The 27,855-nt window shown below is 40.7% G+C and overlaps 1 protein-coding gene across 2 annotated transcripts; it reads left to right on the top strand.

Annotated features, from left to right (window-relative positions):
• Nucleotides 1-300: 300 nt before the first annotated feature.
• On the top strand, nt 301-27,855 carry dnah3 (dynein axonemal heavy chain 3). Of its 2 annotated transcripts, none has more exons than XM_067611272.1 (63): nt 301-718; nt 838-868; nt 1,282-1,383; nt 1,524-1,731; nt 1,901-1,946; nt 2,051-2,219; nt 2,323-2,515; nt 2,789-2,984; nt 3,390-3,515; nt 4,158-4,353; nt 4,564-4,743; nt 4,908-5,038; nt 5,142-5,247; nt 5,347-5,525; nt 5,686-5,870; nt 6,026-6,149; nt 6,522-6,675; nt 6,805-6,949; nt 7,111-7,322; nt 7,457-7,548; nt 7,734-7,848; nt 8,043-8,159; nt 8,792-8,971; nt 9,066-9,202; nt 9,459-9,660; nt 9,878-9,970; nt 10,309-10,419; nt 10,547-10,661; nt 10,762-10,960; nt 11,147-11,255; nt 11,333-11,446; nt 14,238-14,414; nt 14,526-14,617; nt 14,704-14,923; nt 15,043-15,177; nt 15,297-15,408; nt 15,526-15,767; nt 15,886-15,986; nt 16,097-16,202; nt 16,325-16,454; nt 16,538-16,774; nt 16,868-16,971; nt 17,054-17,348; nt 17,483-17,662; nt 17,756-17,879; nt 17,977-18,133; nt 18,221-18,364; nt 18,789-19,455; nt 19,541-19,706; nt 19,820-20,036; nt 20,126-20,308; nt 20,470-20,668; nt 20,822-21,335; nt 21,523-23,150; nt 24,043-24,268; nt 24,358-24,602; nt 24,726-24,842; nt 25,244-25,401; nt 25,662-25,829; nt 25,958-26,100; nt 26,223-26,427; nt 26,584-26,721; nt 26,828-27,855. In XM_067611272.1, the coding sequence occupies exons 2-63, from the start codon at nt 851-853 to the stop codon at nt 27,179-27,181; spliced, it is 12,138 nt and encodes a 4,045-aa protein (XP_067467373.1). In that variant the 5' UTR covers nt 301-718; nt 838-850; the 3' UTR covers nt 27,182-27,855. The 2 variants fall into 2 exon arrangements, with proteins under 2 accessions (XP_067467373.1, XP_067467372.1); XM_067611271.1 differs by having other exon boundaries at nt 1,255-1,383.

Below are 27,855 nucleotides of genomic sequence, written 5' to 3'. Positions count from 1 at the left end.
TTTAAAAAGTCTGTGTGTTTTATGTATTCATTAACTATGTTTTATTCGTTTTGAGAACACAATCATAGGTCATCCCGCAAGCATCCTACCCTGATTTTTTCCCCATGAAAATGCATATTTAGGGTTAGACGGTTTGCTTCAGCAATCAGAAACCCACAATCTGACCTGAAGGCACCCTGAGAGGCAGGGAGGCTGCCAGCAGAGGGCACAATAAACCTGCTGGGTGGTGACGCTGCCAGGTAAACGCTAAGGACAACCCACCAACCCAACCCAACAATAATTTTAACAAATGTGGCATTATAACAGTATATGAGTGGTGGTACTGTGATTGCGACCTTAGTACACACAGATATTTGTGTACATCTCCTGTGTGTATAAACAGCAAAGGGCACCGCCCACCACATAGTTGAACTTTTCTGAAATTAACAAGGTGGTGTGTTACCATGGAGACCTTCCCGGATGGGATCAACACTGTTTCAGTTTACAGCAACGTGATGACTTATCTGCTCAGTCAGAGCAGTGACAGGGCAAAACTAAACTCTCACTAGCTTAAAGTACTTCTGTTTTTTGTACAGTAGGTTAGTGATAGATTAACAAAGCTGCAAATGACGGGGAAATAGATTCATTCCCTCTCAGCAATGAGTGAAATGCCGCCGGCATAACGTTTATAGCGACAGATAGTGGGTAGCGTTAACTGATATTAACGTTGACGTTACAGGTGAGTTTACCGGTGTTTGTTTGCTCTTTAGAAACTGTCACACTGATAAAATTTCTACACGTCTTCATGTAACGTTATTCACATCAAGTTATTTGTGTTTTCTTTCCTGTCACTGGTAGAAAGTTGAACAAGATGGACCGGCTGAAGCAGGTAACTAACATGTTTGAGGATCGACTTTTATTTATGAAGCTAACGTTAGCTACATTTTAATTATACAATCACCCTCATTTGGCTGAATACATATATTAAACTTTTTAATTAGCTATCTTTGTTTTGGGTTTTTTTCATTTTTTTTCCCTTATAGCTTACGTGCAATTAAATTGATGATTGATTCTGAAAATTATTTGTAAAGACTATTTTTACACTGAAAACTGTGGTATACATTTTTACTAACTTTAAATTTAAAGCTAGTAAAAGTGCATGCATGCAAATCATGGTGGTTACTTTATAACATCATCTTGAGAATAAAAATAATATATATTATGTATATAAATATTTAGGCACTTAAATAACCCACCCACCCCACCCCCGTGCAGTCCTCTGTGTTTTTGTCTGAACTACAGATGGAAGATGACTCTATCTACAATATGAGTCAAAGCAGAGGATATCCTGTTCCCCCACCTTTGCCCAAGACATGTAATGCAGAACCCTCAGAACTGTATCAAGTAAGAATATCAAGCTATGTATCACAACTGAATTTGTGCTTAAGAAAAGCCAGTTTTCCTCAAATCCTTGCCAAGTTTAACACTTGTGACCTTTGTGCTACTATCTAACCTCTAACATTTAAGCTGTTGTATTACCTCAGATAGTCTTGAGGCACAGTCATTACCCACCCATCCTCCAAAGCAATTCATGGACATTGGCAGTACCTTTTAAAGAGCAACATCACCATCGCACTCCCAGTGAGTCTATTGGAAACAACTACAGACCCCAGGCTCAGGATCTTAAAATTAATAAACTCCAGCACAGACGACAGACTTTCCGTCAATCCCTGGCAAAACCAGCAGGGCCTTGTATCCTTTCAAGTCCCTTTCATATCAAACCCTGGTACATGTGACTAAGGGAAGCCTCCCTGAAGCTATCTAAGATTGTAACTTTCTTTACTTTAATAGCTGATGTGAACTCTTAAGACCACTCTGGAAACTTATTAGGAAATATATTTGATCTTAATGAAGCTTTAAGCGCCTACCCCACCTGGAAGGAGACAAGCAATTACACTAAGGAGAAGGTAATTATACCCTGGAAGCAAAACATTTCAGCACTAGCTTATGGTATCTTTTATGATGTTGTTTTTCTTGAAGCACTTGATCCGATTCTGTTATGCTTTCCCAGGGATATATCGTCTTGTGCATCAGTGTCACCTCAGCCAAAGTCTAGACCTAGAAACCGCCCCACTCCCAGCAGCAGGCCTATGAGTCCTAAAGAGCAATTGGACATCATACACAGCAAAGAGGAGAAAATGAGGGCAACTCAGAACGAACCTACTGAGAAAGACCTGGAGGCACGTTTCCATTAATTCAGTAATGAACTAGTCAGTTGCTGAAAAAAATCTTCGGAGTCTCTTTTTTTCTGACATGTTGTTGATCTTAAATTTACTCACACAGAGGTATATGTATTACATCACCACTGGAGTCCCCACCTCTGTTCTGGCCCCCCAGCCATGTCAGCAGATGATGAACATCATGTGCCTGCTGCCTCCCAACACTGAGGATTGTAGTAAAGACATCCAGATTATGAGGGCTAACATGGAAGAGGAGGTCAAAAGAGATTATAACTTCAGTCTCAAGAAGAGTATAGGTATAAACCAATAAGTGATTCTTTAATGGCAGTATTGCTTTATTAAGTCATCCTAGGCATAAGCCAGTATCACTTTAACATTGATTTTATAGACTATTTGACCAAAACAAACACACTTTTATATATATTGGCTAGGACATTTTGTTGCATCATTGAAACAAAGAACAGTATGTTTTTTTCCTACATAAGACGGTATGGGTTCATATTTTCCTAATGAAACGTCTCCCTTGCAGCATTCTGTCAATCTGTTTTGTTTTCCATGTTCCCTGCCAGTGGACTACATTCTTATGGACCTGTCTGAGCGCCAGCGACTGTCTATATCCAGCATTCCTGTGCCCTTTCCCAGGAGGGTGATCCGTGCACCGGTGCCCTGGGCTGCTACTTACAGGGAGGCCCAGACGTGGCAAAGCCAACATCTGTTTACCGTCAGTTACATTATGGTCCTGCTGCAGGATGTCTGGCTAAACAGGTAATACAGAAATGTAATATAATGTCCACCCAGGGTTAGGGTTAGTTAAATTATAAGTTAAATTATATTTTACTTGTGAATGAATGACATGGATATAAATGTTAACAGATGGGGTATATTTGGTGAAGTAACTGTCATTGTAAACTACCGTAACGAGGGCACAGGAAATGCACACTCATCCCAGCTAATACTGCTCACATTCCTTGACAGTCTGACCACTTGAGCTTATGCCTGTCCCTTGACACAAGAGATGTGGTGTCAAATACAACCACTAAACAGGAACTTAGTACAACCATTAGCTTGAATTTTAGACAAACAAAACAATGTGCTGATTAAAAGTATAATGCAACTTTAAGTGAAACGGGAAAATATGTGAATTGAACTTCTTCTTTTATGTTGTTTCAGCTTCTCATCTTTGAGATTTGTGCAACTAGAGGACCTTTTCTCCACCAGCCTCCCCCTCCTGCCATCTGAGTTTGAGGAGTTTGTACAGAGACAGTGCCAAGCAATCAGAGATGAACTGGTCCAAAAGTGAGTAATGCCAGTGTGCCAGACATCTATACATCTCGTCTGTCAGTGAGACCATAAGCTTATTTCCAGACTTAATCATTGTAGTGTTTCCTCCCATTGGCTTGTAGGTCTGCAGTAGGTACACAACCAGGAGAGCTAATCCTGTTGTAGATGCAGGCTCATGTTTCCACCTTGTCCACTTTGTCAGACCTATGTCACGCTGCCTTTCAGGGGATTGTTTTACACGCCACCTCACTTTAGAATTCCATCGCATCCTTTGTTGCGCACTTGTTGTATAGCCTGTTAGAGTATGTAGCTGCCATGTAGGATATCTGGCTGCATGGTTGAAATATGAGCCATTGTAATTTGTAGAAATTGGCAGCTGTTTGTTTATTTTCACGTTCATAATTTGCACCCGCTTGGATACCATTATTCTATTAGTCTGCTATAACCCAGTTTCCCACACCAGCCGTACTCCATCCAGATAACAATATGTGTCTCTAGGGGGTAGTGTCAGAAAATCGATGCACCCAAGTCCCTGTACATAAGTGATTGTTGATATGAACTTTAAGTTCTTTTTATGCTTTGATATTAAACACATTACAAATAGTAAAAACCTTTTGCCTTTATAGGGCACTTATCACCATCATCTTCTTCTTTCAGATGGCTGCCTCACTGTGCATTACTCTTTGACAACTTTGAGGACTTGTGGTTGCACCTCATACCCGAAAGTGAAGAGGTGGCTCCAGTTGGTGTCCAGGAGTTCTTCAACTGTGTGGCTGCTCTCATGTCATTGCAGCTCCGAAGCCTGGTCATAGAATCATTACAGGACCTGTTATATTTCTTCACTATACATGAGGTTTGGACAAAAATGTTAATTTCCTCTCACCATGTTAAGATAGTCCTTTCAATTATGCAGCCGGGACACCCAAACATACTCTTGCAACTATTTATTCACTAAAGAGTCATTCTGGTATTCCAAAACTGACTGTGACTCTTTTCAGGCTTCAGAAGTATCACTGAATGAACTGTGAATCATCATAATCATCCTCTGTTCTGTGTCCTTTAGGAAGGCAATGACTTTGGTGAGGTGTTTGATGAGATGAAGTATGTTCAGTCTCAGGTGCTGCTGGTTAAGCTACAAGAGAATGAGCCTCACATTGACTTTAGTCCGAGCCTCCAGGAATGTTGGGAGCTCATCCATGGAGCCTTCATGGAAATTATCAAGAGTGCTGAAGAACTCCCAAGGGTACATTATACCGTCAGCACCACAAACTTTAAATACTATTTATTATTTTAGATGACAATTACTTTAATTGTTATCTATCTTATATTACAGAATTCAGTCTGTGTTTCATTGTTTTATACAACAAACATGTATATAATATGTGACTATCATGCTTTTCTGGCCAGGTGGAATGTTATCTCTTTCCCGATATCGAGAATTTGTACCTACGTACAGTCGGTCCTGATGAGTCGCTGGTTGCAAACATAATCAGCAAAGCTAAGGACATTTTCCACAAGAACACTGTGGGCCCTGAAAAGTAATGTCAAATCAATTGTTTTTATGTGCCTCTCAATGTTTTTGATGGAATAGCAAGTGTAAAGGGACTACCAGTAACTATAATACCACATCTCATCATTCAGATATTTGAAGGTATATCAAAAATACAGCAATCTACTGGACAATACAGCAAAGCAGGACATCATAGCATTCCTTAAGGAGAAACACTCGTTGGAGGGATTTACCAAGGTAAATAAAGCCTTCTCGCTTTGCTATTAATGTTTTGTCAAATGATACTTAAGTGCTAACTGAAATATCATTTCTCTCTCTCTGTCTCTGAATCCTCAGAAAATCGAGAGTATTAATCACTTGTGGAAGGAGATTGCCTCACTGCACGTTACGGTGCCCCTGTCCATGTTTTGTCTGTATGCCGGCGAGCTGAATGATGACTTGTGTGACCACGCCGAGAAGCTGAAAGACCAGATCATCATGTTTGAAGTGGAGGAAAATCGAGAGCTCAACCAGAGGTGAGAAAAAAATCTCTGTCTCCCTAAACTTTCCTGATTTAAACAGCACTGTCAAGCGTCTAATTCCTTGTCTTTGTGTACTTTAAACAGCAAATGGATTTTGTGTTGACATGAATTTTAAGAGAGAGAATGTCAACTACAAGATGTTTTTTCCCCCCAGGATCTGTCAGAAGTATGAGGAGATTACGAATACCATCAGAGGCACACCAGAAACTACAGAGGAGTTGGTGGCTCTCAACCAGTACATTAAACAGACCAGTGAGGTGACCATTCACAAGCTGTTAGATGAGATTGATGAAGCAACGTACCGTCTCAGCTTCCTCCTGGACTATGCCACTCTGCCCTGTATGTGAAACATATCAGTAACAGTCCAAAGAAATGACAAAGATAACATGTATCTTTCAATTTTCCTTTATCCTTTTGACCTAACTATGTAGTTATATGTCATTAGAATAACGCAATTGATTATCAATCTTTTGTTTTCTTTCTTCTTCCTCCAGCTGATGATTTGAGGCTGAACTCCCGTGTTTTCCAGTGGCCCAATGACATCCTTATTGAGCTTGACGACAGTAAGACTCGTCTGGCCACCATGAGAGAACAGGCTGAGGACTATCTCCAAACAAGGTTACAGAATAAACATACAGTTGTTGTCCCTCCTCAGCTTCACCCAGGCACCACCCAATCCCGGACATTAGAATTTTCTGGCTCAAAATTTCAGTTCAAATTTAGACTTGAGAACAAACCATCCAAAAACCAATGGGCAATGTCACACTATTGGATATTATATCCATGTTCTTACAGTCAATGTTGCCTCACCTCCTTTTTACAGTATGCTGAAAATTACTGGCATATTTAAGAACCGATACATCTTCCACTAACTGATCTGTTCAGTAGATTTGGCTATAGTCAGCTTTCCATGACCTACTAAAGAAATTGTAGCACCTGAAAGTCAGTAGCTGAGATGATAACTGCTATATCTCCATTTAACCATCGCAGGATAACAGACTTTGAACAGAGGCTGCAGGATGTCGACAAGGACATACAAGCCTTCAAGAAGAAGGAAATGATGGGTATTGAGGAGATGAAGACCAACGTGGGAAATCTCGCTCAGATCACTGCCAACCTGGAGGATGCTGTCACTGAACTGGAGGTAAGAGAAACTGCACTCTGGTCAGGGTGATAATCACAAATGCACATGTGGTTATCATTATGATTTTAAAATCTAGAAAGTCGAATTTCAGATGGTAGATGGAAAACTGACTGTTGTTGTTTACCACAGAACATCAACAAAGAGCAGACTTTGCTGGAGAAGGGTCAGAGTCAGTTCCCCATGCTGCAAACTCTGTTAGCTGACAAACAGCCATATGACCAGCTATGGAACACAGCACTCAACTTTCAGAGCATGTCAGAAGTCTGGCTGAATGGTAGGCAACACTCACTGGGGACATATATATCCATTAAAAAAGAAAACCAGAGTTCAGTCCATTAATTTTTCATCTTATAAAAAATGTGCTAATTACACAAAGCAAGAGTTGTATTCAGTTGTATTCACATTGGTGTTCTTCCTTTCTTATTTAACTCCTAGGTCCTTTCCTGCACTTGGATGCTGAGAAAATTTCCGATGAGCTAGACATCATGTGGAGGACCATGCATAAACTGACCAAGTCTTTGTCAAATCTTCCTGGGCCTTGCCGTGTGGCCAAAAGCTTCAAGAGCAAGATAGACCAATTCAAGCAGCATCTACCCATCCTGACAACTATCTGTAACCCAGGCATCAAAGACCGCCACTGGGAGAAGGTCAATTTTTTAGCTTCCTCATATCAGCTGACACTGATAGAAATCTGGTGTCAGCTTCACTTTGTAAGAAGTGTCCTGCCACTCCTGTGATCCATGAAGCCAATGTGAATAATTGATGATGCTTTTGTCTACAGATTAGCAGAATTGTGGGCTTTGAAGTCAAGCCAGATGTGAACAGCTCACTGCTGAACATGTTGGACCTGGGACTCTCCAAGTTCTCTGATAAGTAAGACATTTTACTTGCATTACAGCATATTGGAATATACTGTATGTACAGAGCAAAATGAATGCACCATGAAGAAGACCCTGGCATGTAAGAAAAACTGACACCAATTTTATATTAATCGCCCATTTGTTGAGTTGTGAGCAATCTTATGCAATGTGATTAGAAAGTAATGGCTTTGCAACTAGGTTGGAAGACATTGGAGCATCTGCCAGTAAAGAGTACTCCCTGGAAAAATCCATGGAGAAGATGAAAAATGAATGGACTGAACTCCGGTTCTCTTTTACACCATATAGAGATACTGTACGTTAAACACACATATACAATCATACACGGTACTTTTCACAACAGAAATAAAACAATCTGATCAAAAATTGTCATTTTGACTTGAATTTTTGAAATTAGCATGTTGTTCACCTGTCACTCACACTGGCCATTAATTTTCATGCAGAAGATTGAAATCAACTTCTATTAAATCCACTCCTTTTTTATCATAGGATACCAACATTGTATCAGCAGTTGATGACATCCAGGTGCTTCTGGATGATCATATTATTAAAGTACAGACGATGCGAGGTTCCCCTTTCATTAAGCCAATAGAGACTGAATGTAAGGTAAGACACAACGTCAAGAATCATTTTTTGGTTTAGTAAAGGGATGAAGCCTTTGCTGTGTAGGTCAACTGGTATTAATATTACACATAGCCATACTGAACTTGGCTTCAAGAACATATGGAAAGGAAAGAAAGACTATGTAGTACAGAGTATGTAGAAGTCTGTGTGTGAGCCTCTGCCAACTAAAATAACTCTTTGTTTTTGTGTTTGAAATAAGATTTGGTCTAAGCAGGCCATGCAAGCACTATTACATGCCAGAACATGTAACAAAATTACTTGATCTGCTTAAACACAACATCAGCTGTGTCACCTCACCCACCAATGATAGTGGCTTTGTCTGGAGCCATAACGTTACCAAAAATGGTGTAAAATAAAAGGGAGAGAGAGAAAAGGAAGAGAAAGGAAAAAGAAAAAAGGGGATACACCCAATAAGTCCCATTCACCCACCTGCCCAGTACTACTTGTAATTTTTGACTTTGTGTTTGTGTTTTCTTATTTTTAACTCATTTATTCTGGATATGATGTTTGCTTTTGTTGGATTGGAGTGGCGTTTTGTAAACTAAACTGTAGAAATGCTGCTTCTATAAGATACTATGCTAGCTTTTTATTATCACCCTTATTTTTCTCCTTAGCAATGGGAGGACAAGTTGGTGAGCATGCAGGACATCCTAGACTCCATGTTGAAATGTCAGGCTACATGGCTCTACCTTGAACCTATCTTCAGCTCGGAAGATATCATTGCCCAGATGCCTGAGGAGGGACGCAAATTTGCCATTGTGGACAGCTACTGGAAGGATATCATTGCCAAGGCGGTAAGATCCTCATGATGCACAGCCTCCTGTTTTAGTTTGGGTAAATGGATCTCACACACTTTGCTTTGACTTTTGTGTGATTGAATTGGTCCAGGTGAAAGATACACGTGTGCTGGTGGCTACAGGCCAGCCCAACATGCTGGAACGGCTGCAGGAGTCCAATGTGTTCCTGGACGACATCCAGAAAGGCCTCAATACCTACCTGGAAAAGAAGAGGCTCTATTTTCCAAGGTTTTGACTACTACTATTAGTTCTAATAGTAATACTTATAGTTTTGACTATTTTGACCTCTATCTGTAAAACAAATTACCCCATGGGGATGTTAAAGATCTACTACTCTCATGGTTCAAATTACATGATGACCATGGTGCTTTCATTTCAGCTACAACTACAAACAACATTATGAACACTTATATTAACATTCTTTTGTCTTGTCTAGCGCTTGTTTCAGTTTCCTCACTCCTCATCATCTTCATCATCTAACTAGGTTCTTCTTCCTGTCAAACGACGAGCTTCTGGAGATCCTTTCACAGACCAAAGACCCCCTGTGTGTGCAGCCCCACCTAAAGAAGTGCTTCGAGGGTATCGCCAAATTGGAGTTCACTGAGGACATGGCGATCATTGGCATGATCAGCTCTGAGAAGGAGACTGTGCCCTTCACAGAAAAGATCTATCCAGCCCAAGCAAAGGTATAGAGCAGACAGCGATGATATAAATTGTGTTGTGTTTTATATGAAATGGATGAATATGTATGTATCCCATCTCTTTTTATGTGGTAATATTTAACTTTTTATATTTACATTTCTGTTTTATTTGGTTATTTTTACTTGAATATAAAATATAAAAGGCTTTCAATCAAATGTATTTTATTCGCACTGTGGTCGGCTATTACCATGTGATTTTTAGGGTATGGTGGAGAAATGGCTGCTGCAAGTGGAGAACCTAATGCTAAAGAGTGTCCAACATGTCATCCATCAAGGAGTGATTCAATATGCTGAGGTATTTCTGTAATATAATAATTGGAAGGTCAGGGAATTGCTGAAGATTATACTGTATATATTAAATTATAAATATTAAAAGTAGCACAGCAAAAATGATATTGCATGGGTCAAATTGTAACCATAGTAATGAATCAATTAAAGTTGACTGACACCAGATGGAGGCAAGTTTTAGCTAATAATTGTGGTTAATAGGAAGATTTCATTTTATTATGAGATTTTTTGTTCTTCTAAGCAGTATTAAAAAGAATAGTTATGTAAATTGTATCAATACCATTTATCCTTGCTCAGATAAGCCTCCCAGCTTTGCTTTTAATATAATTAATATTTTTCCTGTAGTTGCCCAGGAAGAAGTGGGTGTTGCAATGGCCTGGCCAAGTTGTCATTTGTGCTTCCTCCATCTTTTGGACAAGTGAAGTGTCTGAAGCCATCCAGACCAACTCCCTGCCTGTCAGTTTAAACTCACCAGTACACCCACTGCTAACTTCCACATAGAAAGAGAACTTCTATGCCCACAAATTACATAATTATTACACTTTATTCTAACCTATGGACTGATTCTCCATTGTACTCAAAGGCCTATGTAGAGCAGTGTAATGCCCAGATTTCTGACATTGTGGAGTTGGTTCGTGGGAAGCTGCCAGGAGGGGCAAGGATGACCCTTGGTGCTCTTACTGTTATAGATGTTCATGGTAATGTCCAAATTGTCTCATAGGTTAAATAAGGGGATTAAATGTGTTCCATTGAATAAATCTAGTGTGCAGAAAAGGTGATGCTTATTTCCTCTCCTAGCACGAGATGTTGTGGCAAAACTGGCAGAGGACCGCATCTCCTCGCTGAATGACTTTGCATGGATTTCTCAGCTGCGTTACTTCTGGGAGGGTGGAGACGTGATGTTGCGCATGATCACCACCTGCTTGAAATATGGCTATGAGTATCTGGGCAATTCCCCCCGTCTGGTCATCACACCACTTACTGACCGCTGCTACAGGTAAACTACAGTGTGATTGATCCCTTGTCCTTTTCGTGATGGATTGAAAGTTGTAAAATTCAATGTCATGGTAAAAATTTAGCAGATTTTAACATACTGTAACTTCTAAGGTTAATTCAAATGTTTAAGAAAGATGTGAGGTTCTTTCATAGTATCATTCGGTCAAATGACTTTATTCTACACCAGAACTCTAATGGGGGCTTTGAAGTTGAACTTGGGGGGAGCTCCTGAGGGTCCTGCAGGAACTGGCAAGACTGAGACCACAAAAGATCTGGCTAAAGCTTTAGCTAAACAGGTACACTAAAACTGTCAGTAAAACATAAAATATTTTTATTTTCTTAATATTGATGTTAAAGCTGTTTTTGTTCCTAGTGTGTGGTTTTCAACTGCTCCGATGGTCTGGACTACAAGGCCATGAGTAAGTTCTTCAAAGGACTGGCTCAGTCTGGAGCTTGGGCCTGCTTTGATGAGTTCAATCGTATTGAGGTGAGCATTACCCACATAGCTTATCTATTCTAACTAAATGTACCTCCAAAGTAAACAAAGAGCTGAGCAGTAGCTTAAAGGACCAGTCTGTAAGATTTAGTGGGATCTACTGGCAGAAATTGAATATAATATTCATGAGTATGTTTTCATTAGTGTAAAATCACCTGAAAATAAGAATCATTGTGTTTTCATTACCTTGGAATGAGCCCTTTATATCTACATATAGGGGATCCCCTCCCATGAAGCCCGCCATGTTGTACTGTCAAACCAAACACTGGCTCTAGAGAGGGCCTTTTGCATTATTTGTGAGTTTCACGGCTACTGTAGGTTGTCCTACACACTTGGATGGGGAAGGGTATTCAGTTGTTTGCAATCATAGATTGTATATAAATATAGACGTCATGTCTCCACTTCCTACCGCTATGCAAAAGTGAAGCCAAATTATCTCCTTTCCGGGAGCTGCCATCTTGCTTGTGTGAAGTCATTTAGAGCCAGAATCTGCACAGTAGAGTCGGGTGGCAGGATGACGGCCCGCGGAACATGCTCCGCCCCCTGACGGAGGTTTGACAGCGGCTGTCACAGCTGTCAGTCATGACGTCAGACCCCCTTTCTGTATCATCAAATAACTAATTAAAAATAAACTTATCAGAAAATGAGCACTTGGACAAGCATCAGCATGATAAGAACTACCTGAAATGACAGAAACCATCTTTGGGAAAAACTTGTTTGACGTGTACTTTTTTAGTTTGGCTCATATCCCATCCACTAACATGGAGAGGGCAGGACTTATGACCTATACTGTAGCCAGCCACTAGGGGGTGATCAAGATGTTTTGGCTTCACTTTTGGGGAGCTGTCATGACATCCATCTTTATATAAAGTCTATTTTTGCAATTTGCAACCTCAACGCTAGATTCCACTAAATCCTACACATTTAACATTAATGACAAAAAATATTATTAATTTAGTATTAATGAAAAATGTTTAAGATGAAATTGTCAGACCAAAGAGGAAAAGAGTTCTACTTTGATCCTGACTGATCAGATTGTCCTTTCAGATAAAAGAATAAGACCTGAGGGTCATTACAGCTTTGGAAATGAATTTGCATAGCCACATATGAGCAAAATCTGTTTTCTTCCAACCCATAAACCTAGCCAAATTTAGATCATTTGCAGCTCAGCAGGGTGTAGAGATGCTCCTTTTGCTTTCATGTCAAATTGATTGGATTATTTTGATACACTTTAAATTAGTTTAACAGAGTAGATGTCATTTCTGACTGTACTAGAATGAGAAAAATAATGGATACATTTTGTAATTTCATCCAGAGAAAGTGGTTGGCCCTAGATCACATATTTGAAGATATTAAAAAGCTAAAGGTACAGAAATTGATTTGATGACTAATTCAGACCCGTCTTTAATAATAACCACTCATTGTTTATTTAAACATGAGGATCTCTTTATGCTTGCATGCAATTGCTATTTTTCTTAAATTAATTTCTTTAATGTTAGCAAATCTATGAGTTAAGTGGAGAAGACAACTGCAGTCAAAGTGTCCCTATGTATTCTCCAATAAGCTAAATTCATCTTCCGGTCATTTCTACTACTATGAAGAATCACCAGGACCTGAGGCCTGTGTCTCAAACTTAGATTATGTTGTATGCCAGTTATCTTATTGGCTTTGTTTACACACGCTACCTAGAAACACTCCACAAAAATATTTAGGGCAACATTTCATAACGAAAGGCATCGATATAACAACCATCTGCCACCTTTCATGAAAAGCAATAGTCTTGAATTCATAAGTGTCATAGGCTTGAAGAGTGTGTATGAGTAAATCTATCAAGTGGCTGAAAATATATATTTGCTAACATTTCAAATAGCAAATCTTAAATTCCAACACAAAGAACCCAAAAATCACACAATTAATTACCAACAATGACTTAAGTGGGTTGATGCTTTTTGCTGCTTTTTATTTAATAAATTTCATAACCTCTCACAATTATCAGGCACCCAGTTGTATCAACTAATGTAATGGTGGCACTGCAGCAACAGTTAAAAGATTTAAAGATAATAATAAAAAATAAAACCTTATAGCTATAGCTCCTCCCTGCCTTTGTACTTCCTTCATTGTTTTCTTCATTAATCCCCTTCATCCCTTTTTGTTTCCTTGCTTACTTCACTTGTTCCTTCTTTATCTCTTCATTTCATCCCTTTCTTTCTCTCCTTCTCTTTTAGTCTCATTTGCTATCTTACTTTCATCTTTCCAGTCATGTTTCCCTTCTTCCTACCTATCATTAGAGGCGCGCTCCTGTCTATATGTTTGGGTTTGCTATGTGAGAATCTGCGTGGGTGCAAGGTAGAAAACGTGGTATGAAATTTTCATTGAATTGGGCATTCTCTCAATAAGCAAACTGAGCTGATTTGATAATGAAGCACTGACACAGCGCTCTGAAAAGAGGGCAGAGTGGATAAACCAATGCACTGATTTTCAACATGGTAAAAACATGGTTAAAGTGAGGGGGGGTGTCTAAACAAATAATTTTAAAAAGTGGGTGGGGCCTGTCCCACCCTTATATAATAGCTGTGATACATGTGTTCTTATCTTAAAATTGATATATAAGAATAATTGACATTGATGATGATGACGATGGTCAGATGATGGTTAGTATTATATTGTTTCCAAATCATACTGCATTGAATGTCTCTTTGAAGGCAGTCTTATTGTAATACATATTCATTTACAGATCTGATCACCTGGTTACTCATCATGTGTTTGTTTGTCTGTGTCGCAGGTGGAGGTGCTCTCTGTGGTGGCTCAGCAGATCCTCTGCATACAACAGGCCATTGCCAAGAATCTGAAGACCTTCTTGTTTGAGGGGACAGAGCTGTCCCTCAACCCAACATGCTCTGTCTTCATCACCATGAACCCTGGTTACGCTGGCAGGGCCGAGCTGCCCGACAATCTAAAGGTACATTACTGTGGCACTGTAGTATAGTAAAAATGGAAAAATAGTATAACAGCATGATGTAGAGTATTAGGTACTAGAATCAGATGTGTACAAAGCATACCTGTCTTGTAGGCTCTTTTCCGGACAGTGGCTATGATGGTGCCAGACTATGGTCTCATCGGAGAAATCTCACTGTACTCCATGGGCTTCATTGAATCACGCAGGTACTGTTTAAAAGATCCTGCACAAAATATTTTTAGTGAGTATGTCTTTCACATTGCCAGACCACTCATTCCAACTCTACTCACAGTCTGGCCCAGAAGATTGTCGCCACCTACCGTTTATGCTCTGAGCAGCTGTCCTCCCAACACCACTATGACTATGGTATGCGAGCTGTGAAGTCTGTGCTGACTGCAGCAGGGAATCTGAAACTGAACTACCCTGAGGAGAACGAGAGCGTGCTGTTGCTTAGAGCACTGATGGACGTCAACATGGCCAAGTTTCTAGCACAGGATGTTCCACTCTTTCAGGTGAATTTTTTTTTTTTTTTTTTTTACCAAATCCACCTGAGGCTAGTGTTTGTTTGTTTGTTTCTACGTATGCATCAGTTGGTTACTAATTAGTCCTCTTCTCCTGCTGCTACCCACAGGGCATCATCTCTGATTTATTCCCAGGAGTGGTTCTACCCAAACCAGATTACGATCTCCTCCTCAAGGCTCTAAATGACAACATTGCTAAGCTAAACCTCCAGCCTGTCCCATGGTTCATTGGCAAAATTATCCAGGTATCAGTCAAAGAGGGGTGTTTATCTCTAATACTTGAGACTCATAACATTTGTTTGTCTAGTTGTAACACTTCAACTACATAAATGTACTCTGATTTTGTTTGTGTCATTCTAAATAGGTGTATGAGATGATGTTGGTACGCCATGGTTTTATGATAGTAGGAGACCCTTTAGGAGGAAAAACTTCTGCCTATAAAGTTCTTGCTGCTGCCCTTGGAGACCTTTACAAAGGTAATCAGGTCAATTTATTAACCCCTAGTATGCCATTAGAAATCATTTGCTGAAAATTTTGAACTTCTTGCTATTAGTATGCATAGATGTTTATGCTCTGTCATTCTCCTCATTCAGCCAAGCTGATGGAAGAGTTTGCAGTGAACTATTGCATTATCAATCCCAAGGCCATCACCATGGGCCAGCTGTATGGCTGCTTTGATCCGGTCAGCCATGAGTGGTCTGATGGTGTCCTGGCCACCTCATTCAGGGATCAGGCTATCTCTACCTCAGAAAATAGACAGTGGATCATCTTTGATGGGCCCATTGATGCTGTCTGGATTGAGAACATGAATACTGTGCTGGATGATAACAAGAAGGTACCGGCCATTTTGATGCCTTCCCCGCTGTCTGTTTTTTTTTTCTACATTTTGTACTGCTGCCGAAAAGTTCTACTAGGTGTCAAATGCTGATGACACTCACTCTGTTTTCTATTAGCTTTGTCTGATGAGTGGTGAGATCATCCAAATGAGTGCCAAGATGAGTCTGATCTTTGAGCCTGCTGACCTGGAGCAAGCCTCTCCGGCTACCGTCAGTAGGTAAGCAGCCAAGACAGAAGCTGAACCTGCATCTGTGGCATGTAAATAGGAAGCCTTCATTTTGTATGATTAGTTGTTGCTCCTTCTTTGAGTATTATCTATCACTGAAGGTGTGGTATGATCTACATGGAACCTCAGCAGCTTGGCTGGTCTCCTCTTAGAGACTCCTACATGAATACACTGCCTGAAAGCCTGAGCACTGAACATAGAGAACTGGTGAGATTACAAACTTGTTGTCTGCATGGGATCATCTACAGCAATAAGCAGTTTTTGCTACTTCAGTGTGTTTGTGATATGATGTGTGTCTTGTTTCTGCTTGTTTTATCATTTTCCCATAGATAATGGACCTGTTTGATTGGCTAGTTCAGCCCTGTCTGGATTTTATAGACACAGAGTGTCGCTTTGTGGTTCAAACATCTCCCATCCACTTGGCATATAGTCTCATGAAGCTGTATACCTGCCTGATGGGTCAGTAAAAAATACATTTATTTGATCAATCAGTACATGTTTGATTTTGATAGTGCATGTGTAACTTCCCTGTCTATATCCAGATGAAATTACTGCGTCAGTAACCAGTGGTGAACAGAACATGTCCAGCCAGCAAATAACCATGTGGCTGCAGGGCCTGTTCCTGTTTGCAGCTGTATGGACTCTGGGTGGGACCATAACTGGTGACAGTCGTAAGAAGTTTGACGTATTCTATCGCAATCTGATCATGGGCATGGATGATGAGTACCCGCGGCCTAAGAGTATCAAACTCAAGAAGAACAACATCTTCCCTGAGAGAGGTCATACATTTTGAACAATTATTGTGTATACACACAATAATCATATCATTTCTAACATGAGTAATCCATAATGTGTTCTTACTTGTTTTGCAGGAACTGTCTATGACTACTACTTCCATAAGGATGGGCAAGGGCGGTGGAATGTGTGGACTGATTCAATCACAAATGAAGAGAACATGATCCCAGCTGGAGCCAATGTGAGTTATATCACAGGTTACTGCTGCTAAAGATGCCACTGTTAATATCCATGTCTTCTGAAACGACGTTTTTCACTACCAGGTGTCAGACCTCATCATCCCCACAATGGAGACAGCCCGTCAGCTTTTTTTCCTACGTACCTATCTGGCACATGAAATACCCACTCTGTTTGTAGGGCCCACTGGCACAGGCAAATCTGTCATCAACAAAAGCTTCTTGGTAACGCTCCCTAAGGAGCGCTACACACCAAACTGTATCAACTTCTCAGCCCGCACCTCAGCAAATCAGACCCAAGACATCATCATGGCCAAGCTGGACCGAAGAAGGAAGGGCGTGTTCGGACCTCCTATGGGAAAGAAGTGTGTCGTCTATGTTGGTAAAGACGGATGCACATACTTTATATTCTCATACTATTGTGTGGATAGTGAATTATTGATGTCACATGTTAAGAAGTATTTAAAAGTCATTTATTTCATGTACAAATTCATGGTTATTATCTCTTTTATGTAGATGATCTGAACATGCCTGCTAAGGAAATCTACGGTGCACAGCCCCCAATTGAGCTGCTAAGACAGTGGATAGACCACCACCACTGGTATGACAAGAAGGACACCTCCAGACTGAACATAGCAGATGTGCTGTTTATGTCTGCAATGGGGCCTCCTGGTGGTGGGAAGAATGACATTACAGGTATTGTTGAAATTTTATTAATATTTGTGACTTAATTTAAGAAAGCTGCACTTACAAGGCTTACTGTAACTGACAAAATCTTTGAAATGCTAGGCCGCTTCACCCGTCACTTGAATATCATCTTAATTGATTCCTTTGATGATGAAACACTGACCAAGATATTCAGCTCCATTACTGACTGGCACTTCAGCAAGGGGTTTGATGCCTCTTTCTACAGGTAACTTGTCAAATGTGTACTTTATTGTCATAAAGTAGTAGAATGCTATAAATTATCTGTAGCAGAAAGACATACTGTATTTTGTCTTATGTCCTAGGTTGGGCAAGATCATGGTCCAGGCCACTATGGCAGTCTATAAGGATACAATGGACAGCTTCCTCCCCACCCCATCTAAGTCTCACTACATCTTCAACCTGCGGGACTTTGCTCGAGTAATACGCGGTGTACTTCTAGCTCCACCCACACACATGCAGGTAAGCATGGGAGCAAAAATGAAATATTTAAATGAATTGTTAATGCTCTAACATCTTTTCATTGTTTATGTTTGCCATTTATGTCAGGATGGAGACAAACTAATCCGCCTGTGGATCCATGAGATCTACCGTGTTTTCTGTGACCGGCTCATTGACAACGAGGACAAGGAGACATTCTTCAGCATCGTCAAGGAGAGAACCTCATTCTTCTTTAAGCAGAGTGTGGAAAAGGTACATGTTTGATTAGTGCATATACAGATGCACACACACACTCAAAAATCTTTTCACAGTTTATGGCCTCTGTCTGTCTGTTTGTATAATATGTTATTTCAAAAACTCTGACTCTGAAATTTTGTGGAAAAAGCTAATAAAAAAGCAAAAAGATCAGTTTAGTAGATTTGGGTGGAGATGTTTGTTCTTTAATAACTATTTCTGCATTAATATGCTAGTGGGAAAGTACCAATCTAAGAACAGCAGAGTCATCCACTAAACAGCCTTGCAGTCACAAGCTTTTTTTTTTCAGAAAGTCAGATCTGCAACACAAACAGTAAACAAACTGTTAAACAAGTTGCTGTTTTGTGTGGTGAAGTGTGGTCTAGATTTAAGACTGTAGCTCCTGTGTTTTATTTCTAATTTTTTTTCTATTTTTGTGTAGCTCCTGAGCCATCTCAGCCCCGATGGCAAGGTAGCAGATGAAACCATTCGAAGCTTGTTCTTCGGTGACTATGCCAAGCCTGATTCTGACACTAAGGCCTACGATGAAATCACAGATTTGCATGCCTTGCAAGAAGTGATGGAATTCTATTTGGATGAGTACAACAGCTGCAGCAAGGCACCCATGTCCCTTGTAATGTTCAAGTTTGCCATCGAGCACATTTCCCGCATCTGCCGTGTACTGAAACAAGACAATGGCCACCTTCTACTTGTCGGTATTGGTGGCTCAGGGCGTCAGAGTGCCACAAAGCTGGGCACCTTCATCAATGATTATGTCCTGTTCCAGATTGAGCTGACAAAGAACTACAGCATGTCAGACTGGCGTGATGACCTGAAGCGGATAATGCTTAAAGCAGGCATTGAGGGCAAGAGCCTGGTGTTCCTGTTCAATGACAGCCAAATTAAAGATGAGGCCATGTTGGAAGACATCAACATGCTGCTGAACACTGGTGATGTGCCTAATATCTTTGCTGCAGATGAACGTGCTGACATCATTGAAAAAGCGCAGGGTATTGCCCGGATTGAAGGCAAAAAGATTGACGCAACTCCACTCTCAATGTACAACTTCTTCATTGACCGCGTGAAGGCCAACCTTCACATTGTGCTAGGTGGGCACCTTTACCTGACTTTTGTTCTTTTGTATGATTTATGTATCGCTAAATAGTACTAATTGGGAATCATTATATTCAACAGCCATGAGTCCCATCGGTGATGCATTTAGGAATCGTCTTAGGATGTTCCCTTCCCTTATCAACTGCTGCACGATTGACTGGTTCCATGCGTGGCCAAATGATGCTCTGGAGATGGTAGCTCACAAGTTCCTAGAAGATGTGGAAATGGACAGTGACATCAGACTTGAGTAAGGGCATAAGAAAGAATGCAAGAAAGTAGTAATTGTTCCAGCCGTATGACTATCATGACGAGCTCTGCATAGTAAGCCTAAAGTTTGTTGCTTCTTTTCTGTAATCTCAGGGTGGTTGAAATGTGCAAGACCTTCCAGACAAGTGTCAGGGAGATGTCTGAAAGGTATTTCTCTAGACTGAGGAGACACAACTATGTCACGCCCACCTCTTACCTTGAACTCATCCTCACCTTCAAGACTCTGCTCAATCTCAAGAGGAGTGAAGTGGATAATGTGCGGAACCGCTATATCGTTGGTCTCCAGAAACTGGAGTTTGCGGCATCTCAGGTGACAAGCAATAGTACCTTGAGTGTTGTTTCTCTGACCAAATGGATGATACTGGCACTTCCTCAGCTAAGTTCCTACTATATTTACAGGTGTCAGTGATGCAGCAGGAGCTGACAGCCTTGCAGCCAGAGCTCATCCAGACCTCAGCTGAGACAGATAAGATGATGGTCAAGATAGAGAAGGAAACAGTGGAGGTGGACGCTAAGAAAGAACTAGTGTCTGCTGATGAGAAAGTCGCTAATGAGGCAGCAGCTGCAGCCCAAGCCATTAAGGTACATGTATTTCAGGAGAAAAAATATCCATAATTTATGTAGAGTTCAAATCTTTTTTTTAAAAATATATCTTTCAATTGCTTTCTAGAAGTTATTTGCAGCATTTTGGTTTGCAGCCATTTACATACTTAGACACTGTGGTGTACTGGTTGTCTTTTCAGGATGAGTGTGAGGGAGACCTGGCAGAGGCAATGCCTGCATTAGAGGCTGCTCTTTCAGCCCTGGACACCTTGAAACCTTCAGACATTACAGTAGTTAAATCTATGCAGAACCCACCTGGTCTTGTCAAACTAGTGATGGAGTCCATCTGTGTCATGAAGGGCATCAAACCTGAGAGAAAGCCGGATCCTAGTGGTTCAGGTAAGATGATAGCTTTGACAGAATTATATTTATATGGCATCAATTTCAATGACAAAGGTTTATATCATAGCTTTTAAACACACAAATATTTAGCTCAATATAAAATATGATTACAGTATTACGTTTTCAAATAATGAAGTGTTTATATTGCAGGCAAGATGGTTGAGGACTTCTGGGGTCCCTCTAAGAAGCTCCTTGGAGACCTGAAGTTTTTGGAAAACCTCAAATCCTATGACAAGGACAACATACCCGCCCCATACATCAAGAAAATCAGAGATAAGTTCATCGACAACCCTGAATTCCAGCCCTCTGTTATTAAAAATGTCTCCTCAGCTTGTGAGGGTCTCTGCAAATGGGTGCGGGCAATGGAAGTGTATGAACGAGTAGCCAAAGTCGTAGCCCCCAAGAAGGAGAGACTGAAGCTGGCTGAGGATGAGCTAGGTGTACAGATGGAAATGTTGGCTGTGAAGAGAGGTGAGCTGAAAGAAGTCGAGGACAGACTGCAGAGCCTGAATGATGACTTGGAGGCCATGATTAACAAGAAGAAAGAGTTGGAGAGCAACATTGAATTGTGCTCTCAGAAGCTGATCAGGGCAGAGAAGCTGATAGGAGGACTGGGTGGAGAGAAGGACAGGTGGACAGAGGCTGCGAGGCAACTAGGGATTAGGTATATCAAAATTATTTGTAGATATATTTCATTGTACATATACAGTATTTCATTTCAGTAATTATTGTCTGATGATTATATTAATGATGATAATGAGTGGAATTTGTTTGAAATAAGTGATGGTATGTGTTGTGGTGTACTTGAGGTTTAATATTAATTAGATTAGCACTCTATTTTCCCTCTGCAGATACACCAACCTGACAGGTGACATACTCCTCTCCTCTGGAACTGTGTCTTACCTTGGGGCATTTACAGTAGATTACCGTGTAGAGTGCCAGGAACAATGGCACATCCTGTGCCAGGAGAAGAAAATACCTTGTTCTGAGGACTTAACCCTCACTAACACTCTGGGTAACCAAGTGGCCATCAGGGCATGGCAGATTGCTGGGCTGCCAGTAGACTCCTTCTCCACAGACAATGGCATCATTGTATTTAACTCTCGTCGTTGGCCCCTTATGATTGACCCTCAAGGTCAAGCCAACAAGTGGATCAAAAACATGGAGAAGGCTAATAAGCTTGCTGTCATCAAAATGTCTGATGGTAACTATGTGAGAATCTTGGAGAATTCCATCCAGTTTGGGACCCCAGTTCTCCTGGAGAATGTTGGAGAGGAGCTTGATCCCGTACTTGAGCCTGTGTTGCTGAAGCAGACCTTCAAACAGCAGGGCGTAGAGTATATGAAAATAGGGGAGAATATTGTGGAATATTCTAAAGACTTTTTATTCTACATGACCACCGGGCTGAGGAACCCTCACTACCTCCCAGAGGTGGCTGTCAAAGTCTGTCTGCTGAACTTTATGATCACACCACAAGGCCTACAGGACCAGCTTTTAGGGCTTGTAGCAGCCAAAGAAAAACCTGAGCTAGAAGAAAAGAAGAACCAGCTCATTCTGGAGAGTGCTGCGAACAACAAGCAGCTGAAGGAAATTGAAGATAAGATCTTACAAGTGCTCTCCTCCTCTGAGGGAAACATCCTAGAGGATGAAACAGCTATTAAAATCTTGTCATCCTCCAAAATCCTCTCTGAGGAGATCTCGGAGAAGCAGAAAATTGCCAGCGTCACAGAGAAAGAAATTGATGACACTCGTATGGGCTACCGTCCTGTTGCTGAGCATTCCTCCATTTTGTTTTTCTGCATCTCAGAACTGGCCAACATTGAACCTATGTACCAATACTCCCTCACCTGGTTCATCAACCTTTACCTGTGTTCCATCGCCCAGAGCTTGAAGAGTGATGATTTGGCTGAGAGAATCGACAACATTTTGGAGCACTTTACCCTCAGCATATACAATAATGTGTGCCGCTCACTTTTTGAGAAGGATAAGCTTCTCTTTTCCCTGCTGCTAACAGTTGGCATCATGCAGGGTAAGGGTCAGGTTGATGACCAAGTCTGGCGCTTCCTCCTGACAGGTGGCATTGCATTGGATAACCCTTACCCCAACCCGGCTCCAGAGTGGCTGTCTGAGAAGTCTTGGTCGGAGATTGTTAGGGCGTCCAAACTTCCAAACCTGGATGATTTCTTTGAACATGTCCAAGACAATATTCCCAAATGGAAGAAGCTCTATGATTCAGGAAAGCCACATAAGGACCAGTTGCCTGACCGGTGGAGTAACTTGATGGGGATGGACCGAATGATAGTGATAAGATGCTTCAGGCCAGATAAACTGGTTCCGGCAGTGCAGGATTTCATAGTGGATAACATGGGGCAGGCTTACATTGAACCGCCCACTTTTGACCTGGCGGGGAGTTACAAAGACTCCAACTGCTGCTCTCCTCTCATCTTTGTGTTGTCACCAGGATCTGATCCAACTGCAGGTGATTAATCAAACATCATATCCCCACACTACTTATTACAGAAGCCAAGAAAGGCTCTGCTTACAATTATTTTTTTTAATGCCACCTCAAGATCATGAATTAATTATTTTGTTATCTCAAGAAAATGAGATAATCAATGCATGTCATTCCTCCATGCATTGTCCATTATGTTGAACCAATGCTACATCTATAATAGTGCACTCATAATACTTATTACTAAATTGATGTCACAAAAGAGCACTCATGGAAGAAGTTTGAAGAGATACGCACTCAGCGGTGGCACATCTCACTAACTTCACTCTCCTAGCCAGAGGTCAGACTACATAGCAGAATCCCTGATGCTAACAAAATACTTAGATTAATGTGTGTCTCCATGAAAAAATAATATGCATTGTTATATTTTCATTATTATTATTGAGGTCTAAATTGTTAGTGGTGTAAATGGAACCATCATGATAGCTGATGGAGTACACTATGTGGTGAACTGTTAAGGTTATGTTTATTTATTTAATATCCTGAGGTTTTGAATTATTGTTCACATTAAATGGATGACTCATTTAGGCATCCCTTCTTCTGTTGTCAAGTAGACACAGCATACCCATGTATGGATATGGCTTGAAAATAAATAGTGTTAGACATCCAAGAAAATATGACCTCTCAGCCTGGTAGTCCAAACAGTAGTAAGGTCAGACCTTTGGTTTTCTTGTGATGACAGGTCGATTATCTTGTTATCTCAAGATAACAAAGCTCATTTTCCCAAGATACCGAAATAATTAACTCATGATTTCGAGATAACGGCATAAAAAAAAATGCAAGCATGGCCATTCTTGGCTGCCTTATTTTATTTTTGGGTGCCACAAAAACATAATCCAGTATTGCATTGCTTCTACAGGTCTGCTAAAGTTTGCTGATGACCTAGAAATGGGGGGCAGTAAGATCCAAACCATTTCCCTTGGGCAGGGGCAGGGACCAATAGCAGCTCAGATGATCGACAGAGCCATCAAAGAGGGCACCTGGGTGGTACTGCAGAACTGCCACCTGGCCACCAGCTGGATGCCCACCCTTGAGAGGATCTGTGAGGAAACCATCACTCCAGAGACTGCACACGCTAGCTTTAGGTAATAGACAAGCACTTACTGAGCTCCACTAAAACACGTTCTTACATGAGAAACATGAATAAGGCATTTAACTTTACTCTTCTTTCCAGGCTGTGGTTAACCAGTTATCCATCCGACAAGTTTCCAGTCAGCATCCTACAGAATGGGCTGAAGATGACTAATGAGCCGCCTAAAGGAATAAGAGCCAACTTGATGCGCTCCTACCTGAGTCACCCCATCTCTGATCCTGCCTTCTTCAGCAGCTCCAAGAAACAGGTCATTTGGCAGAAGCTCCTGTTTGGTCTCACCTTCTTCCACGCACTCGTGCAGGAAAGGAGGAATTTTGGACCTCTGGGTGAGATATATAATAAACTGTAGTTCTTATCTGCTATTTTTGTAAAACTTTTTTTCATACTAGATCATTTGAATTTAAAAAAATGCTGTTCTTGTTTTTCATTCTCATTCACTCATTCTTTAGGTTGGAACATTCCCTATGAGTTTAATGAGTCTGATCTCAGGATCAGCATGAGGCAGATCCAGATGTTCCTGGATGAGTATGATGAAGTTCCACTGGAGGCACTCACATATCTTACAGGTGGGGTTTTCAGAAATGTTAACTCAACAGGGAGTCAATTTACACCACTTAAATTCACAGCAAGGTGGTTTTCTAACTATGTAGGTCACCCCTAATATAAGCTGATATAACCTGCCACATAACCCAAGTTTATGTTGTGTTTGGTCCTTTTAGGGTCTAAGAAATTAAAACATAACACAATATTATCAGTATTTATCAGATTACTCAGAATATTCTTGTGGTAGGGGTCATGGTGATGTGTAACTGTGATGTCCTCAGTCCTCATTCTCTCTCTACATAAAAAATGGACTGTATGTTTATATTAACATGATCCAACATTTTACCAAAACCTCTCAATACGCACCACAAAAATGAATTTCCCTATGCTTGTTTTTGGATGATCCCTCATATTCTCTTCTCAGGTGAGTGCAACTATGGTGGCAGGGTGACAGATGACAAAGACAGGCGTCTGCTGCTGTCTCTCCTGTCCATCTTCTACAGTTGGGAGGTCATAGAGCAGGAGTGCTGTCACCTGTGTGAGGGAGATCTGTATTATATCCCAGCTCATGGCCCCTATCAGGTAGTGTCAAAGCTTTGGTCCAGTCAATTCCTAATTAACACTACGCTGTAAGACTTCCATATTGTGGCATAAGTGGCTTATAGCCCAAGTAAACACTTGCTTTCATTTAAAATAAACAGAGTAGGATTAGTCATTTTAATCACAGAGTGTAATATTTATAATAATCCAGATAATCTTGGGTCTCGAAGCACAGTGTTGAAGATTATAATTACAAGGTGCTTGTGTTGTAATTTTATCTTAAATTGTTTTCTTTATTCCAGACATATGTCAGCTACATTCGCAGTCTACCAATTTGTGCTGATCCTTGCGTATTTGGACTTCATAGCAATGCTGACATAACAAAAGATAATCAAGAGACCAATCAGCTCCTGGATGGGGTGCTGCTGACTTTGCCCAGGCAGACAGGAGGCGGGGCTAAGTCTCCTCAGGTTTGCACTGCCGTCTGAAGCAGTTAGACTTTAATTTTACAGTTTCAGCTTCTGTTTATCCCTCTAAGGAAACATTATAGGCTTGAAACTTGTCTTAAATGCAAACTTGTCTTCTGTTTGTATTGTAGGAAGTGGTGGACGAGCTTGCAGAGGACATCCTCTCCAAGCTGCCACCAGACTTTGATTTACAAATGGTGATGGATAAATACCCAGTCATGTATGAGGAGTCTATGAATACTGTTTTGAGGCAGGAAATAATCCGCTTTAACAGGTAATAACAAATATTCAAGTTGGCAAAGACCAACTTTAAGTATGAGTAACTCATGTTCATTAATATGTCTATATAAAAAAAGATTTATAATTCATATTTTTACTTATCTCCCCTCTTGTCAGACTCACACATGTGGTGCGTGCCAGCTTGGTAAACACCCGCAAAGCTTTGAAGGGTCAGATCGTTATGTCGGCTGAACTTGAGAACGTCTTCAACAGTATAATGGTGGGCAAGGTGCCAGCTATGTGGGCAGCCAAGTCGTACCCATCTCTCAAGCCAATGGGGAGCTACGTGACTGACCTCTTAGCCAGGCTGCAGTTCCTGCAAGTAAGAATTATGATTATGATTGTGACACAAACCTTGGCAAAATGAAAGGAATATATGGAAGGGAATATGACGAGAATAACAGAATACATAACAATTAGTGTATGTTTTTTTTATATGCTTAAAACTGTGCATGTGTTTGGATGTCTGTTTTGACAGGATTGGATAGATAACGGCCCACCTACAGTCTTCTGGCTCTCTGGCTTCTACTTCACCCAATCATTTCTTACTGGAGTGTCACAAAATTTTGCCAGGAAGTACACCATCCCTATAGACTACATTGGCTTTGAATTTGAGGCATGTGCTTCTAACCTTCCTCAGTGGTTTTACTAATCTCTAAAGAATATTAATCGTATTAAGTCATTTTGTGTTGTGGATATTCATTCTCTTAGTTGTGTTCCAGGTAACTAAAGAAGAGAATCATATGGATGAGAAGCCGGAGGATGGAGCTTATGTTAGGGGCCTTTTCATGGAGGGGGCACGCTGGGACAGGGAGAACATGGTCATTGGAGAGTCCCTCCCCAAGATCCTCTTTGACTCTTTGCCCATCATCAAGCTCAAACCTGGAGAAATGGCTAAGTTTCTACATGAAAACATTTATGTTTGTCCTGTTTATAAAACCAGCGCCCGCCGGGGGACTTTGTCCACCACAGGCCACTCTACCAACTACGTCATGCCCATTGAGCTGCCTTCTGACAAGCCACAGAAACACTGGATTAACCGTGGGGTGGCATGCCTCTGCCAGCTGGATGACTGAGAACTTACAACAGTTGATTCAATTAAAATACTGTAAATGTCAGAGAAAGTCTACTGTATGTGTTTGTATGCCAAAGTAACAACTTAAATGACAGCAGTCTAAGATGTCGAGGTTCTACAGGTTGGTTTTAAGCACATTTGTCCCATATTGGCAACCATGACCACATACATCCACCCATATTGAATGACAATGACATCTTACAGTTATATTGTGTCTGGAAGAGGATACCATTGTGTAGCATATCAAGCAGGATTTACTGGAAATGTACTTTTTTTCGTAGCTGTAACAACCTACATTGCATATAAAATGTATTTCATTTCATAAATCCTGTCATACATATATTGTCAAAAGAGTAAATACAGATTGTAGATTGGACTGGTATCATAGCAGTGACCAACACTGGTGTTTTGTTTATCTGAGCGGGACATCAGTCTCCCAAGATTTTAAACCAAACACCCACAATATAATAATAATAACCACAATATATAGCTCTGAGCTGCACAGCAAATAGAGGATTCTCTGTGTGTAATGTTTTACATACTGATTCTAGTTAAAGGAGTTACTGATGTGTATTTGCACTATAATGCACTTTATTCAATTTTATTTTCTATATGGTACTATTTTTTCAGAAAGGGTGATGGTTCATGATAAAGATTTATTACATGATGAATAAA

This window comes from Thunnus thynnus, chromosome 15 (assembly GCF_963924715.1).
Source record: "Thunnus thynnus chromosome 15, fThuThy2.1, whole genome shotgun sequence".
NCBI lineage: Eukaryota > Metazoa > Chordata > Actinopteri > Scombriformes > Scombridae > Thunnus > Thunnus thynnus.
The sequence above is the reverse complement of the archived record's forward strand: the minus strand, read 5'-3'. Positions and strand labels throughout refer to the sequence as shown.